Source organism: Strigops habroptila, chromosome 19 (genome assembly GCF_004027225.2).
Source record: "Strigops habroptila isolate Jane chromosome 19, bStrHab1.2.pri, whole genome shotgun sequence".
In the NCBI taxonomy this organism is placed as follows: Eukaryota; Metazoa; Chordata; class Aves; order Psittaciformes; family Psittacidae; genus Strigops; species Strigops habroptila.
In genome coordinates this window covers 4,766,116-4,784,193 of record NC_044295.2, presented here as the reverse complement: position 1 = coordinate 4,784,193, position 18,078 = coordinate 4,766,116, and the positions used below count along the sequence as shown (strand labels likewise).

At 45.3% G+C, this 18,078-nt stretch overlaps 1 protein-coding gene across 10 annotated transcripts in view; it reads right to left on the bottom strand.

The window, feature by feature from the left end:
- Window positions 1-18,078, bottom strand: part of TLK2 (tousled like kinase 2) — a 44,351-nt gene extending 26,273 nt beyond the window's left edge. For 2 of the 10 annotated variants that reach the window (XM_030508589.1, XM_030508590.1), the window contains exons 1-6: window positions 15,244-15,332; window positions 13,369-13,434; window positions 6,198-6,269; window positions 3,650-3,719; window positions 2,572-2,615; window positions 1,395-1,490 (exon numbers count right to left, since the gene is read on the bottom strand). In XM_030508589.1, the coding sequence (XP_030364449.1) occupies window positions 1,395-1,490; window positions 2,572-2,615; window positions 3,650-3,719; window positions 6,198-6,269; window positions 13,369-13,434; window positions 15,244-15,324 (429 nt within the window). In that variant the 5' untranslated portion in view covers window positions 15,325-15,332. The other 8 variants (XM_030508591.1, XM_030508593.1, XM_030508592.1 and 5 more) reach the window with 8 other exon arrangements.

Below are 18,078 nucleotides of genomic sequence, written 5' to 3'. Positions count from 1 at the left end.
CCGTTTGTAAGAAGAGGATCTTGGAAATGCACATAATAGTTCCTTATGAATAAGCAAATATTACAGGGTCAGCTGCAAGAGTAAAGAACAGAAGAAACACAAAGAGTACCTGCGTAAGGAGAGACATGAACTGGCCTAGCTGAAACTAACTGCAACATAAGTATTCACCACATAAGAAATACTCTGTTCAACCTTTTACCTATTCAATACATACAAAGTGTAGAAGGATGCCAGAGGAAGAGTCTACCTGTCCCATTGTGAACACCTGTAGGGTATCTCATCTGCTGCAATAAAGAACTGTCCCTAATACCTCACACATCTGCAACATTCAGGGATGGTACTTCTTTCATTAACTTCTCTTTAGAGAGATGTATTAGTGAATTAATACAAGATAGGAGGAAAGGCCATTCAATTAATGAGGTCTATTTTAATTTTTAAACTTCTCATAAATATCTAGAAGCATATGTGAAGCTCTCCCTTAAAGCAGCATTACAAAGCTTCCAAAATCTGGCAACACATACTGAATTCTGAGCAGAGCACCCAGTGTTGGGGTTTAGTTCAGCACACGTTCATGAGCTGTGCAAAGGTCTCTGCAGAACAATGTAATGGGGAATGACTTTGCATTTGGTTTTTGGAACACCAACCCTTCCCACAGTGCTCTGTGGGTTTGGGACATTCAAATCCTGAAAACTTTTAAAGAGGGGCCCAGGCAATGGTCAAAACTAGAGCTCAGACACCAGCGCTTCTGACTATTGCTTTGCTAGCTGAAAGAAACGTCTTTAGCTGCTCTGTGCTAAAACAGCTTAAACTCTTGGTTATTTCTTCACATTCAGATCTTGCAGAAACGCTGTGACAGCAAAATGGAATTACATAACAAAAAATAGCAACAGATGTGCATGTACACACATTTCTTTACAAGTTTTTGCCAATGCTCCTTACGAGTCACATGCACATAAGCAGAAGTAAAAGACCTTCCCAACGCAACTATGGTATGCACGTTTTTCAGTATACCCAAAGGGTCCGATCAAGACCAGAGTATCATTGTACTAGTGCTATACAAACACACAATAGCCTCCCAACTCTAAGGAGAAGCTCATGAGCTACAATGGAAAACAAGATAATATGTGTGTTCCACCTTTTAGTAACGACAGTGATCTCTCTGGAATCACACAGCATGCTAAAAACATTCATCTTGCATGCTTTAAGCTCAGATATTCATACCAGTTACAAGTGGACTAGCCACTGTCACAGGGTCTCAGCCACCTGGCTTTGTTGCCAGAATCCAGTTTCAGAGAGACTTCTTTCCTATTCAGAACCTTTATTACCTGTCTGAAGCACAGCCACCAACCCAGTCAGTGCCATGGCACCAGCTCTGTCCCCAGGGAGGCACTTACCGGCAAGGGGTTGGATAAGGAATGCTGCGGTGATGACCTGGCGACAGGCGGCACGCTTCTACCAGGACTGGTTCCAGGGCCGCTTCCCCCAGCAAACTGGCCAAAGGAACAGGTTTGATCATCAGTAATTACACTGAGATACTATATTTAAGCAAATTTAAGAGAGACAGAAGAAATGCATCAATCTTAAAAATGAAGCTTTATAGGCTCTAGGGACTCGTTAAAACAAACTGAATAGAAGCTAAGGGGAAAACCTTAACATTCCACGCACTGTTTTCAAACCTAATAGCAAAAGTACTTCAGACAAACATTATTTGCAGCGAGTACATTTTTAACACAAAAAGATACAAACCTGCACACACGGATATAGATCTATTATCTACTACATAGAATTACGAAGCCCATTCCCCGTGTTTAACTGTGCACCACAGGAGTGGCAAGAACTGTGCACCTCCACCGAAGTATTGGTGCCAGTCACCACTAAAGACAGGATAAGTAAGCAGGTGGGCAGCTGGTCTAGTTAGTACAGAAATCCTTATGTTCCTGCACCACACTGTGCACCAAGCTTACAAAAAACTTTAGCCATGAAAGCAGTAAACACCAATAAGCACTTAATTTCTGACTCCAAATTAGTCAGTATAATAAAGAACAAACTTAAGAGCTCTGGGTTGTGCAGACCTAGAAAAGCTTCAGAAACCACACAATCAACAAAGAACTGATTTTCAGGATGTCCATCACTGGTTTGGGAAGGGTCTCCATCTCCCAGGTGGTGCCAGCCTCCCATGGCAAGCTGTTCTGGAGAGGGAACCCTGTAAACAACCTCCTGCTTGAATCAAGACTTTGCAGGTAGGTTCTTTAGCAGCACTGGACACTTATCAAAATAGGTTTACATACTCAGAGATATCCTCATCCGAGATCCAGGTTCCAATGGAAATCAATCTCAAACCCGTATTTATGTGGCTGCTCTACTAAAAAACTGTTTTATCAACTGTTTAAATAAATGCTAATTTAAAAATCAACTTCCAGAAGTCTCATGTCCTCTATCTAATCACACTTGAGCATATCAGGTTAACATCACCAGTCAATAACTCCAGCGATGGATCAGTAACAAAAGTCATCAGGCATTTTGCATAATGTGAGTTCAAGCAGATTCCTCAGACAATGTAAAGCTGCTTACCTCAAAATAATCACTAATTTTATGTCCCCTAGGGGTGCCTTTTCCTAAAAAGAAAAACAAAGGATGAAAATAAGAGTTGTATTTTTAAGAACAGAAGTTATGATGCCATTTTAAAACTACTCCTATGTTTTGACACTCTTTTCCAGGTAGAAAGGGGCAACACCTTCCACAACAAAAGCTTCTGCACAACAAAAGACTGCCCCAGGGTTATAGCTCTTGTGCTGTTGTTGGGAGGGTCCACAGCTGACAATTCAATTAACTCCCAATTCCAAACATGTCAAATGCTATCAAACAGCATTTGTACTTGCTAAAGTACTCAGGAAACACTAAATGGTCATTGAAAGTGGTGTAGGTTCTCCGAACTTTCCTTCAAGGTAAGGACAGAGCAAAGGATACTTCTACTCCTCTGCCATCAGGCACATTACTGCCTATTAGATCTCTCACAAGCATTCCTGTAAGAGTTAGAGAAATAATTAGGGGTGGCTTAATACCAGCTCATTACAACTTAGCTCTTTTCTCTTCTTATAGTATTATCAAAGCAGTTTTGTCAACACAATCCTTGTTACTTTCTTGTTGATGAATAAAAGAAACAGAAATGTGCCCATTTGCTAGAAAACCTGAACTTGGACACACTGGGTTTTCACTAGTACTCCGAGGCAGCACTGCCTGCTTTATACTTGAGTACAGTTTGTTCTCTATTTATTGTGGTGAGAACTGACTCTACCAAGGCAGGCATACATCTCAAAAAGCAAGGAAGAGGGTACAGCCTGTATTTAAGTCTGGCTCTTGTATATGTAGTGACGTGGGACCAAAACAACACTTCAGAGAAGCCACATTAAGCCTTTGGGCAGCCTGTCCCACGAAAATGCAAGAGTTTGTGCAAATAAGCTGAAGACGAGTATTTTCCTGCCAATGAGGATAACAAGGCTCCCAGAGGAGAACTATACCATCATGGAGCAGTTTATAACAAGCTGCCTGACACACCCTTGAGAAGAGCCATTAGTTTCCTTGGACACTGACTGTGCACGAATTACCAACCATTCCGGACTCCTACAGCAGGGTCAGGAGAGTGAATTACCTTGACTGGTCTCATAGGCTTCTGCTTTCCTTTTCCTATTCCGCTGGTCATTCTGTTTTTTCTCAGGAGTCTGTTAAACAATACTTCAAAATTAACATTTCTGCAGTTATTCCAAGACTTAAAGAAAAATGCCAAAACACAATAATCTGCTCCATCTCCCCTGTGGCCATTTCACTTCTCTGGTGCATTTATTTCTACTGCTGGTACTTAAAGAAACAATCGCTCTCAAATAGCTGCTACCTTCTGATATATGTGCTGCAGAAGGGAGAGAACATGGTTAGCAATGAGGTTAATCAGGCTTTTCTCTATTTCAGCTGCAGCCTCTACTGCCCAGTTACTTCACATGGTTGGCAGAACGAGTTCAAACACAAAAAACCTGTGTAAATCATTTCAGAGTGATCACAGTATTGGTACAAGAGGAGTCTGAATACAAGGAGGTTTGAGTACAGACATCCAAATTTGCAGTCCAGTGGCTACTTATAGTCTACCAGTCCAATTCATCTTGCCTGCAGCTAATGCTTCTTCCCAAAGCCCTTTGCAGATGGCTACAAGAACTATCCTGCCACTGGTGCACAACAGCAACCATACACAAAACAAGGCAGATCTCCCCGAGACAGGAGAAGGCTGCAATTCACCCGGCCTTTGGTTTACTCCTCATCTGCTCCCATTAAAGTCAGGGTCAGTTGCATCTGCCATTTCTGTGAGCAACCAGAGACCTGAGGAGCAGCTTATCAGTGGACAGTGATATATTTATGCAGAGGCACAACATATAGCACAGGCATGAAGGCTCTACAACTGTCATGCCTATCTGTCTGTACAAGGCTAGCAAGCCTAGACACGTGAGAGCGGAGGGGACCCTGCCATGGTGCTTTCCCCATCACCAGGGTCACTTATACGGCCGAACCTGCTGAAAACATTAGGAGGCACTGCACTAGAAGCAGCTTACTGAGGTTTTTGGAAAGACAGATTATCTTGTCGTTTCCACCACCAACGTCATTATAAAAACATGTCTTATCCCAAAGGGTCCCAAATAATTTCCGAGCTGTATGCTTTACAATCACTGCAGCCACCACTAAACTATAGCCTGGGGGCAGGAAGAAAACCACAATGTGCAGAACGCAGCTCTGGGGGAGGGAAAACTATGGCCAGAAAGTTTGTGGTAAACCTAACTTTCATGCTCTTTGGAAACCAAAGTCTAAAGTACCCTGTTTAAAGATCTCTGCCAAAAGACTTGCACACAGTAAGCACAGAGATCAATCTACCTCCTTTAATAGGATAAAAAGGATAAAGCTGACACAGCCAGAAGCTAAACCTGGCCGTGTCCCCGGTGGCTGCTGGACATCTACAGCTCCATTTTAGCAGCTGGGCAGTCAGTGACATGTCATTGCTTTGGTAAGAGGATGAAGGGGCTGTTCAGACAAAGGTGGCTATCGTGTCTGCAAAGAAAGAAGGGACTGAAAACTCCATAGCTATCTAGAGACTTGCTGTACCAGCTCCTGTATGTGTAAAAGGAGGTGACATAGCCTCCTCACTGCGTAGTGAAGAGCAACTCATGAACAGCGTTGGCGTGACTCTTAACACCACAGGCTCCATTACAGCCTCCATGGAGCTGTGAGCATATTAATGAGATTCATTTTAAGTTGTTTTTTCCATTCAAGTACTTACATAACAAAAAATTACACACAAAATTATCTGTTACAGCCTGAAAAAACAAGGAATGGTAGATCTGATTATGTCAGCTCGGTCAGTTTAAATCACTCCACAGACGTGCATAAAAAACCCCAAGTAAAAGAAGAACAAATACTCCGTTTTCCACTATTAACTATACTTACTTGCAAGGAGTTTAACATTCTGCATTCTCGAAAGACTCAGCTTCACCAGACACCTCATATCAGTACTGCCATGTAATAGAGGGGAATATGATCCCAAACTTACCTGATAACCATGCAGAAAGTTCTTTTAATGCATAAGAAAATGCATTTAAATTTGAGACTTGGCTTTATTAATGTGGAATTGCAAAGTACAACTGTAACTCTACAATTCAGTTTGCTGCTTTAGCAAGCGTTTCAAAGTAGTTAATCCTAAAGCAGTGAGATTAAACAGAGACAAAGCATAAATTTTCACCTCCCCGCACTTCCAGAGAGCGATTCATAAAAATGCTCCTCTTTGTACAGACTTCTGCAAATTCACATATTTGATAGGTAAGGCAAACTTTTCCATTAATGCTCTCTGGCTTTTGATTTGGCCCAAACCTTATCCAAAGCCAGCACGCAAATCACAACACAGCTGAAAACAATTTCATAAGCTGAGCTTTACAAATGCCGTGTTTTTAGGGTTGGGTGAAATCTGCGGTAAGCTTCAAGAAGAACCATTTCACAGCGTGGCCCAGAGACTGGAGAGGTAAGATCCAGACTAAATACTTCCACTGGTCCCTTCCACACCCCAAAGGAGGAATATTGTCACTCGCTATCACACAACTCCTTCTAGGTTTTGAGTTCTATCACCTCCACCTTAAGCCCGATTACCATGCGGATTTGTGCCTGCTTACCTCCAATTCTTTATCACTCAGAGAACCCACGCTGCACAAGCTCTGGTTGGAAGACTCACTATTTAATGGACCCTAGTGAAAAACAAGCAAAGACTGTTAGAAACAACCTTCATACACGGCAGATACGTCCTATCAAACACTGCATCTCTGCACTAACTACCCTGCTCTAAGTCATGTGGATACAACAGTAACACGGGTAAAAACCTAGACATGGGATGGGGCACTAAAAACTTCAGCAGTTGCTTGGAGCAAGACAGAGGTTGGACTGCCAGTTGGACGGTCTCTTCTCTATATATCAATCCAGTCTTTGCAATGATATTTCTGTATTAATTTCTATCCCAAGTGCTCTATTTAACCACATCCACAAAAGAGCTAAGGCAGTATTCATGAAAGTCTAAGACAACTGGTGTGAGAAACAAAGCTTGTGATTTGTTGAGGAGTGGTAGTTCCAAGCTCAGCTCTTCAGGCAAGCATCTGCTTGACCCTGGGCTAAGAATTCAGAGGCATCTTCCATCTGGCAAAGCAGCTATTCCTGTTATCAGATGCTGGCAGTACCACTGATTTTTCTTTCAGTGCGTCATTTTTATGCTTTTTTTAACACCAGGAAAGTGAACAAGTGAACCCACAGACAATCCTTCCCACTAGGCTACGTTATGGACCCATGGCTGACCCGCCAACGGAGCAGTTGCTCCTACCAGGCTAAAGCGCCAATTCAAGAGGCTGGAATAGATTTACCAACATAGTATCCAGGTACCTACAAGTGTCTGCCTGCGTCTTTGCAGGCTCTACCGGATACACATCTGCATTTCTACATATCCAAGCAGTTTTAAGATTATTTAAGATCTGTATCAAAACTGGTCTTAAAAGGAAAGAAAAGTGAATCATGCAAAGTCACCGTGTCTTAGCCTAGTGCTCTGACACAAAAGTGGCCTCCTACAGATCTAACTTAAGAAATCTAGATGAATTTGACAAAGATAGGAAAACAAGATACACAATTACTGTTGGAATAATGACACAATAAAGCTACCTCTTCATTAAGAACTTGTGAGCATCTTTCCCTAAAAATTTCTTCTATTTTTTGCATTCTTACTTTTGTGGTAACCACTTCCCACCAGTCAATCCTTCCTGAAGGCAAAGCCGCTTTACCATCATATACTTGAGTAGAAAACTTATGGGAGGGGTAGGGAGAAGCCTTAACACCACAGAGAAATCCCAGAGGTTATTTGTGAGGGGAGCAGTTCTCCCATTCCTGAGACAAACACCACCATCAAATTACACTTGTGACACAACTTAGCTATTACTAACCCAAATTTCTGAGCAGGCATACACAGACAGTAAAAGGCCTGTTTACCTCCTGTAGTAAACTGTGAGTGTTAGCTACCACATTTGTTTCTCCTAAAAGGACACGCTTAGTTGCTTCAACAGCAAAAACCCAACAAAAGAACCCCAAACCAAACAAACCTCAAACAAAACCCAAACAAGCCAACAAACAACACTTGAATAGCTCAAGCAGCTCCACGTTTAGGATTCCCTTTTAAAAGCAAAAAACTTCAGAGAGAAATTGCAGATTTATACTCTTTAAGCCATATCATTACCCCTTCAACTCAGCACACAAATAGCTCAAGACCAGAAAGATATTTTACCTCATCTCTTCAGCTTTTTAAACAAAGCATCAAGCACCCCACTACCCAATGTGATGGCTCACAACTGGCAATCAGTTAAACTGGCTTGTTCAACTGGAGAAGAGAAGGCTCCAGGAGACCTTAGAGCAGCTCCCAGTACCTAAAGGGGCTGCAGGAAACCTGGAGAGGGGCTTTGGACAAGGGCCTGCAGGGACAGGCCAAGGGGAATGGCTTTAACCTGCCAGAGGGGAGATTGAGATGAGCTCTGAGGCAGAAGCTCTTCCCTGTGAGGGTGCTGAGGCGCTGGCACAGGGTGCCCAGAGAAGCTGTGGCTGCCCCATCCCTGGCAGTGTTCAAGGCCAGGTTGGACACAGGGGCTTGGAGCAACCTGCTCTAGTGGAAGGTGTCCCTGCCCGTGGCAGGGGCTGGAGCTGGATGAGCTTTAAGGTCCCTTCAACCCAAACCAGTCTGGGACTCTATGAACTCTGGGTTACTCCTGGGATTTATTCCTAGGCCAACATGACTTAACGGCAGTGCCAACACTATCCTTAGCTACAACCACATGAAGGCCTCATTGATAAAAAAAGAGAGTAATATCTTATGGCAAATGGCAACAGAAAGTTGATGTTTTCACCCATGTAAAAAGCTGGTTTATAAACTGCCTGCATGCTGTCCCCTAAATTCCTTCACTTCCTCTCCTGAACTCAGACCTCAGCACCATGTCCAAGACATCAACCTTCTGTGCAAGTGTGAAAGCTTATTAGGTGCAGGAGCATCTCAACACATTTGCTGGTCTCAGACGGACAGGCCGAGGTTCCGACATGATGAAGATGAAAGCGCAAGTTGTTCCCACATTTGCTTAAACCCAACTGTCTCCATGTTGCACATGGATAGCAAATGACAGGAACAGCTGCTCCCAAAATGCCACATTGGAGCTTTTCAGGAACACTGTGGTTGGCAGGATACATCAGTGGCTTACGAAGGGCAAATATCTCAGCAATGGGCCTGTATTCTAGGGTCACCTGGAGAAATAAACTGATGAAGCCATCTACAGTTAGAAATACAAGTTTATCCTCTCTAGTACAAAAATTCCACTCAGTTTGCATCTGAATGTAAAGTTCTGGAATGCAAGCAGCTGGAAAAATGCCCAATACAAAATCCACACTGTTTTCTTACTTCCAGTACCACAACTACCTGTACTGACTATTCTGCGTGGGAAACCTCCAGCTCCAGCACTTGGAATCAATCCCATTTTCTGCATCAACAAAAGAGCAGTTCAGTTCTGATCACAGATTCTGGAAGATCAAAGAAACCTACTTTCCCTTTACTTCAAACTTCCTCTAGACACTAACATCATAAAATTGACCTCAACGCAGTAGTCGAAAGGGTGAAAAGGAGCTAACTGCTTAGTTATAGAACCAGGAAAGAACAGCTTGTCAGTTGTCTACAAGCATCCAGCAAGGTCACAGACATGTGTATTGATATTGTGCATAAATGCAGAATTAATTCTTTGTAGGCATGTTTTGACTCATTTGCACTGCATGAGCTTTCCTTTCCCTCGATTACCTTCTCGAGGGCCTTCCACTGATGCTTCTCTCACAGTAAAGTATTAGACCTCTCTTACAGGCAAGGAGCTGAAGCACCTTGTTCATGTCAAAGTTGGCAAAAAAAGGTCTTGTTTTGAGGTAATCTGGTTATGGAAACACAAACTGTTCATCAGAACATGCAGTAAAGATGCAATACCCAGGATCTTTAAGGAGCAAGGTCTAGTCCTCAGGTGCACTTCTTTTCTCATATAGCTATGCAAGGGAAAGGAAAGGCAAGTTTTCCTGATCATCCAGGCTAGATACCCAGTTTCACTCATGTTATCAAGTGCTTATAGCAACAGGTTTAGACAATGGATATGAGAAACCATCCATCTGAGTATCTCCCCCTCAACTAACAGTCAGTGAGTGCGTGTATAAAACAACCCCTTCAAATTTATGTTTTATCATTCCTGACTGTTTATATTTAACTCAGCAACTGACATTGGATAAATGTTCAGGCCTTAATTTAGCATACCATTTAAAGTGGTCATGACACAAAAGGAATTAAAGGAATGAACCTGAATTTGGGGGAAAAAATTATAAGTAAGCAATGGCAAAGAATACAGAACACCATCAGAATATTGCCCAGGGAAGTAGCAGTTGGGAATAATAAACACGCAATAGTTTACACAGGAAGGGCTTATGAATTTTGTTCCAGAAGTCATCTGCACTGGCATCTGGCTTTTCTAGCACAGACTACTTGGGGATAATACTGCACTTCTCTGCTATCACTTCCAGCCCACTCATCCACTGTACCCTGTCAAGAGAATCGGTGATGGGGCTCAGCAAAAATTCAAAATACGTGGGTCATCTGGAACCAGCTAATAGTTTCTATAGTGTTTACCCAAATGACAAGCACAAGAACAGCACACACTTCCTCCTCCGCAAGGAATTTCTTTCCGAGATAAGCAGGCATGCTCTTTTCCCTTGTGATTCACCTATCAACTGCTGCTTCGAAGTCCGTGACCTACCTATGCACAACAAAGCCTCCATGTTGAGAAGTGGATGCAGCAGCAGCAGGCGCTTTCAAGACTCCCACTCAAAGGCAAGTATTTAGAATCTGTCCACTCACAAGAGCTGGTTAGTCATGTCTCCCTTTGCAAGAGCCCTGGAAAGGCCACAAATGAGGCACAATGACTGAAGTCTCGATAGGAACAACCAAGCCTGGTAATCGCTCAAATTGGATCTCCCGTCGAAAAACCAGCCTGACTCAGACTGCTTACCCATCTCCTGTTCAAGCCTATCTACTGCCTTGCATGACTTGTGCATTCCCTCAGCCTCTCCAAGCTCCCAAAATGATCCTTCAGGCCTGTCAGCAACTCTTATGTTGGGCAGTCTCCATTTTGTGCTCTCCAACTCCCTGGATTGAAAGGGAGCTCTAGGAATTCAAGCTGCCTAGCCAGAATCTCCAACGTGGACTTACAGCAACATGCATTGCAAAATCCTCTTGCTAACTAAATGGCAGAGACATGCTTCATTACCTCAAGCCAAGGTAACCCGAGTTCTTCTGAATTCTGGGGCAAATCAAGAGATTTCAAAGGGAAAAAGTCAATCCTTACTTCCACTAAAAGTTAGTGCTGACTCCACGCAGGCTTACACCAAAGTGAAATGGTTTTCCAGTTACTCTGGTCCAGAGCTACTGTATGAGACAGGTTTAATTGACATATTCTTATTACAAGCATCATGCGAGTATGAGAATTACAGCCTGCTTCTTAACTGGGCTTTTAGGAAAGCTCACTGTTATAGCCAACAATAAACCCCCCGAATCACCTAGGTCTTTCTGCCATGAGGAGTTAATCTGCTCTCAGATGTTCACAGGTAACCTCCACTGTATCAGATGGGTAAGCAGATTTGCAACGGGATTTGCTTGGCTTCCATTACACCTCAAGAGTTCTCTCAGCTTGAAAAAAAACAGTATTTTTACTTTATGGATGGCAAACTGGACAGAAGGGTCACACAATTCACCCCAACCCTCAGTTCAGGGGCAGAAATAGAACTGAGACCTGACAACTACGTCTGGGCTCCAGTAGCCAGACAACACATTTGAAATAAGTAATGTTGCACATGGAAGCATCCAAGCAATTTTCAAGTATCTGGCATAAAGTCCTGGCACATTCTGTGGTAGCTGATAAATTCAAATCTAAGTTTTGAAAGTCTTACTAACTAGTTCTGGTGGCATGTGACACCTGCTAACATGGCCACGGCAGCACCACTTTCCTCCAAGGAAGACATGATGATTCTCAAACATGAGTTCTCAACTTGGTAAATCTGCTGCTAGAAGTGTTGCTAAGTAGACCCCACAACTGGTAGTTGCTGAACTGAGCAAGGCTGCTAGAATGAGAGAAATGGTAAACCCCAAAATAATACAGATCAACGCAGTTCTTTTTATGAGCAACTCTCTTTTTAGAGGCAGATGCTCTGCTACATAAGTGACACTCTTCAAGTTATTTTCATTTCCCTCTTTACGATACCTCAAAGGGGGAGGAAAGGGAGGACTAGCTACCACCAAGACCAATACCTCTTCAATTCTAGCACAGTCCTCTGGATGGAGATCACCATGGTTCTTACAGCATGACAGAGAAGGTTACTCTCTAGAAATACTTCAGCCTTTTTAACTTAGCTATAACAACACAACTTAATTTGGAGGTCTTTTAAAGACCAAACTTGTAGAAGATAGGTGTGCTGTTGTGATGATCCACCCTGGTTAAGCCTGAAGACAAGCCATGTGCAAATACAGAGTCACCCATCACAATTACCCATTCCAACTCTTCTCCACGAAAAGCCTGTGGAAATGACAAAACCCCTTTGGAGTTAATCCAGTTGATACCTTAAAGGCAGCACCCAAACAGGGGGAAGGGAGGCAGAAGATGAGAACAGAGCAAATTAAACAATGTTATCTAGAGAAACAAACTACATGTTGTGTTCTGTACCTACTGACCCAAGGAAGATGTCTGGGATGACTAGTCGGAATAACCTCAAGTGAATGCACTTAGATTTCCCCAAGTAAGTAAACAGAAACAGGAGCTAAATAAGCAGAAATACTGGTAGGTGTCAGAGAGTCACATGTTGATTCAAGGACTTGCTTTGCAAATTTGAGGAAGAATGGCACTTTACCATATGGCAAGAATAGACATCTAAAGCATCACTGGCTTTTTGAAGCTATTTAGTGACCTGGATGAACCACATGAGTCTAACAGTTGCCTAGAAACATTCCTTGCTCATCAATTTGATTCCATGCATTAACTCCCAGCTTCTAGAGAAATATTTTTTCCAGCTCCTAAGTAAGATAATTCATCACAGGCTTGCAACACAATTTGGAGGCACTGGGGATTGCAAATGACCTCAGTCGTTGGGTTGTGCCTTCAGCTACCACAGGAGGTGACAGTGCACAGCCATTTCCAAAGCAGTTTAGGATTTCTGTCCTCTACTAGTGTTACTGGAAAGCTCTTCCAGAATCCCATCACTCTCCAGCTTTTTAATAGTTAAAAAATAACCTACAAATTTATTCTAGATGAGCTTAGTCTCATTCATTTCTCAGAAACACCTGTAATTACGTTTGTAAAGCGGGCTTTGAAGCTGCAGTTGTATTGAGATTGCAAACTAGTGCCTTAGTTTTATGCAGGTCCAAAATATACCCTGTACTTTTAAGCATTAAAGAAACCTAACCAAACACACTGATCCACCCAGTCGGTGGAAGGCAGGAAGCTCGGTTACAACTGCTTGCTGCCTTCACCCAATAGGAGAGCATCTAAGATGACATTTCTTCCTTTTATGCAATAAACAGCAACAGAATACCTTCTATCCCAGGAGGATGTGCCAGTCCCGGTCCCACTAGATGGCACTGCCTTACTCTACGTAGCTTTCCCTTAAACATTTCATTGGAGAGAGCTAAAAAATCTTAGTTGAATCATACAAATCGTATCACAGCTTTCCCAATATATTCCCTTTAAGACAATGACCTACCAATGCCAGTGCGGAGCATGACGGACGGAGACTTGGGGGGGTAGGGAGGGAATTTGAAGCACCAACCTGGGAGGGAACGTAGTATCTGAGATTAATATTGCAACCAAGATTTGCTGCAACATAGTAGAGTCATGCTAATTCATATCAATGGTTGGCTGATCTATTGCAAATTAGCAAGTATGCAAGTAAATAAATAGAAATTGTTCGAAGTGTAATGCACTTTAACAGTTTACTGACTAGTACAAAGTAAAACACTATACTGCATAACAACAGGTAAAAATAGAACTCGGTAACAGAACAGCTTTGCTCAAAGTGAAGCCTCCAAGAAATGAGGCTTTTTTACTTGGATATGCCTTAGAAACAAAAATGAGTTTTTAATATTCATCCATACAGAGAAAGGGCATGTACTTTCTGCTCCAAACATATTGAAAACATAATTAAGACTTGCTTTCCTGTATCTTTTAAAGGTTATTTCTTTAAAAAGAAGAGTTGCTAACATTCTTTGTGAGCGTTAGTATGTCGGCACTGTTTTAAAGCAATAACAGTGTCTATGCTTAAGTCTTAACTACCCTAGAAAGTTGTTTGGCTTTATCTGTACTGGTACAGCTAAAGGTGTTAGTGTGACATACATGGGGGGAAGAGGCAAGAAACTGATGAAAAAGTACATAAAAAGTGGTAATGTTGTGTAAAACATATCTTTCAAGATCATAAATACATTACGTACCATACATTTTTATACTAGTAAAAGCCTTAAGATTAAAGGCTTAAGAGTGGGGGAAAAGATCAAACACCCCCCCCCTTACCTCAGTAACTGAAATTGTTACCTCTTAACAACTTGTAGTGTTAATCTTCCTCACTACACTACCTTATACAGCTGAGCATTTTACTTACACTTCATTCCAGGCCTTAACATTGTTTGAGTCCTGACTGAAGCGCAGAAAGAGAAGTACGAACTCAAACAAACCCCTTTTTCAAGTTCTGATTTGCTTCGTATCTACAAAGTTTCTTCTCCAAATAATTCTAAGAGGTTTCTGAACATTCTCTCTCAGTCATACGTTGTTTTACCATCTACCTTAATGTTGCCCAAAACTCAGTATCTTCCTCAAAAGTAAACTCCTTATCGCTGACCTAGTTTAAGATGAGTTCTGCCACCATTTCATCGCTCAGAGAGACTATCAATTAATGCTACCAACCACATCTGGAGAACTAACAGCTTAGTGCTAATATATCAAGCAACCACACTGTGTTGTTAAGTGCCTCAATCAAGAAAGGCAGCTACTGAACAGTTACGAAGTTGTATGTGAGGACAAAGATGGGATTTTACTAGCAGGTTGTGGATCACAGACACAGAAGAGCTCACCTTCAAGTACTTTGCTGTGTGTGTGTTCTATGCGACCAAGTACACAATTTCAGCACACTGCACCCACAAAGGCCTGAACGAATTCCTGGATATATTATGTCTGGTTACATGGTGTATCAAACACAGGACACTTGAAACTGTATCTAACAAGTGGCCAAATTCAGCTCTCTCCAGTGCGTTCTTTGAGAAAGGAAGAGACAGATGAGATTCCCGCTTCCAAAGACAAAGTTGTCACGGGGTGTTTTTGGAGGGTGTGCACGCTGTCTTAAGATGGAGCAACTCCTAAGAACTTAATTAGAACCCAAAATCTTCTGCATAGTAAAACATCTGCTCATAAGAGATCCCATTTTCATTCCTCTTCAACATACTTCAAGCATGTTAGCGGTCAAAACACAGCTACTGCTACAAAACATTCTGCTAGCAAAGCGAAACTATCACCGTAGAAATTAAACCACCACAGCGCAGTGCGGGATGGACAAGCAGTCATGCCCGTTACCAAAGATACTCACACTCACCTTAGCAACCCCGACTCCCGTGAACCTGGCCTCCAGTAGTTCCTGCCTCCGTGGGTCCAGGCTATGCAATTCTTCCATCATTTCTGCTGCTACGGGAGAACAACATTCCGATTATGCAATGCAAGGAAAGGAGAGAGATTTAATATTCCGTGCCACTGAGGAGACTCAAGACTGCCTGTTCTGCAGCATAACCACGTAGAAAGCGTTTTTCTTGCAAGAGAAAAGCAAGGTTACTGTGCAATAATAACATGACTTTGTCACCATATTACTGTATTTAAACCGTAACCCTGCTGGAGAGTCTCCTCTTCTATCTCTTGTACCAGCCATTTCAAGATCTCTACATCCAAGAAACCAATTATGTCGCATTCTCCCACTGGATGCTTTAGTAAAAGGAAAACATGGGACCAGAGTGTTATGAGTAAAACCTTCAGAGCTCTTCATCCATGCTGCATGACGAGGAGGGCACAAAAAAAAAAAGCAACGTTCTTTAGCCCATCATTTATTTTTGGCCACTCCTGGAAATCCTAGATCTTCCTGAACTCCAGATCTCACTAAGAGCTCCAGTTCTTCCAAGCACAGAAAGGGATTAGAAGAAAATAAGGCTTGTTTAAAGCTTTTACTTTACAGAGTAAAGCATCAGATACCTTTAGTGAAACAGCTGCTTCTCTATACCGTGTGTACCTGGGGTACCTCTTGGCAATCCAACACAACAAATGCCATTATTGGAAGGGTTGTAAAAAATACCCCCAAAGCAGCACAGGTTAAAAAAGAGAGAATGTACAATTCCAATCCTGAACTGCGAATACAAAAAAAAAATGGGACAAATTTCAATGTTCATTATAACTGTGAATCACATCTTCCCAACCGCACCAATCAAGTTCATTTCCAGAAATGTCTGTTCCAGTTTCATTTTCTGGACTCAGGTGGGGAGGGGGGGGGGAGAAAAAGAAGAGGGGGAAAAAAAAGAAACGGAAGATAAAGCTTTTCTGTATAAAGAGCAGAGGCGATGAGGAAAGTTCTTGAAGGGCAGCAAGTGCCCTCTAGAATAGGCAGTGTACAATTGTTCCTTTTATTAACTGTCCATTTTGTCCCTGCTGTTTCCTCCAAACATTGCAGATCTAAGTTCCAGGGGGCAAAGTGAATCCATCCGGGGGGCATCTACAACTGCTCCCCCAAATCAATAACAAGCCTCCAAAACTAATGGGATACTAGATGTGGTTATTTGAGAAACCTAATTCTACTCTGGGCTTTAAAACCCCATCAAAGCCAGCAGCCTAGTTTTCAAAACAGGAAATCTGTGCACTGAGGAAAATGACAGACAAGCCATGAACGCAAAGATGTTAAAGTACTCCCAGGTCTTCCCCCCCCCCCCCATTACGAGGCAGAGGACAACCATCCAGGAAGGAATCGCATCCCCTCGCTGGGATGCCGGCCTGGGGAAGGGGCTGCCACAAGTTCCTTAGTCTCCCCCCACCCAAAGGGCCGAGCTCCCCGCCGGGGGGGCTGCCCCCGAGCCCCCTCCCTGCCCTCCCCGGCTCCTTCGCGGGGTGATTTTCAGCACCTCTGTCCCAGGCTGCCTCCCCACTCGGGGAACAAGAGGCAGGCGTTTGCACACCAGCCGGTGAGTGAGCAGCCTTGCCCCGCTGCCAGCTGCTGCACCGCCTCGGCCTGCCTCCTCCTCCTCCTCCTCCCCGGCACCGCCAGCAGCACCGCCTCAACTCCCAGGCCGGGGATCCACAGGCCGTGCCCAGCCCCTTCACCACCCCCGCCGCCCCAAGGCCCCCCGGGCCGGGCCCCCCCACAACCTCCGCCCCGCTCTTACCCCCCGCCCGCCGGGCCGGGCCGCGCTCGGAGCCCTCGGGGCCTGCGCTGCGCCGTGCCCCGGCTAAGCGGCCACCCGCGGCCCAGGCCTCGCTCCCGCCGCCTCGGGGCACAGGCCTCGGGCCCTTCCGCCGTGACCCCGGCCCGGCCCCGCCGCAGCCACCGGCGGGGAGCGTTCCACAGCCTCCGCCCCCCGCGGCCCCCGCGGCCCAGGGTCGCTGCCCGGCTTCTCCCGACCCACCCACCGCCCCCCCCCCGGCCCCGCCGCCCCCAGGGCGGCCTCGGGCCCGGCACCGGGGCGGGAGGCGAGGGGGGTCCCCGCGCTTCTCCCGCCGCCCCGGGGCTCTCTCACCTGGCGCTGCCGCCGCTACTGCTGCTCCTCTCCCCTCCTGCCCGGGCCGAGCGCTCCCCGGGCACCGCTCGGATCCCGCCGCCGCCGGGGGCAGGAGCAGGAGGAGGAGGAGGAGGAGGAGGGAGGGAGGGAACCTGCTGCGGCGGCAGCAGCGGCGGCACGGGCGGGAGGGGGAGGCCAGGGGCGGCTCCGCGGCCTCTCGTGAGCCAGACGCCGCCGCCGCTGCGGGCACCCGGGCTCCACGCGGGGGAGAAGGGCGGAGGGGATGGGGGTGGGGGGGGGCTGCGGCAGCGGGGGGGAAGGTGGGGGCTCGCCCCTCGCCGGCTCCGGGGCGGGGAAGGGAGACGGGGCGGGGATGGAGTGGAGGTGGGGGGGGTGGGGGGGGGGGGAGAGAGAGAAGAAGGGATGGATAGGCCGCGGATCCCCGGCCTCGCGTAAGAAACCTCGCCCGGCCGGGGTGCGCGCAGGCCGGCGGCAGCCGCAAGGCCTCGCGGCAGGACAAAGGCCCGGGGGAGGGCTCGGCGGGCGGCGGCGCCGGGGGCAGGTGGGGAGGGCGCGGGGCGGTGTGTGGGGGCGCGGGCAGGTGGCGGGGCCGGTGCTTTCCCCCCCCCCCCCCCCCGCGGTGCTGGGCCCGGGCCGGCCGGGATCGGATCGATTGGTGA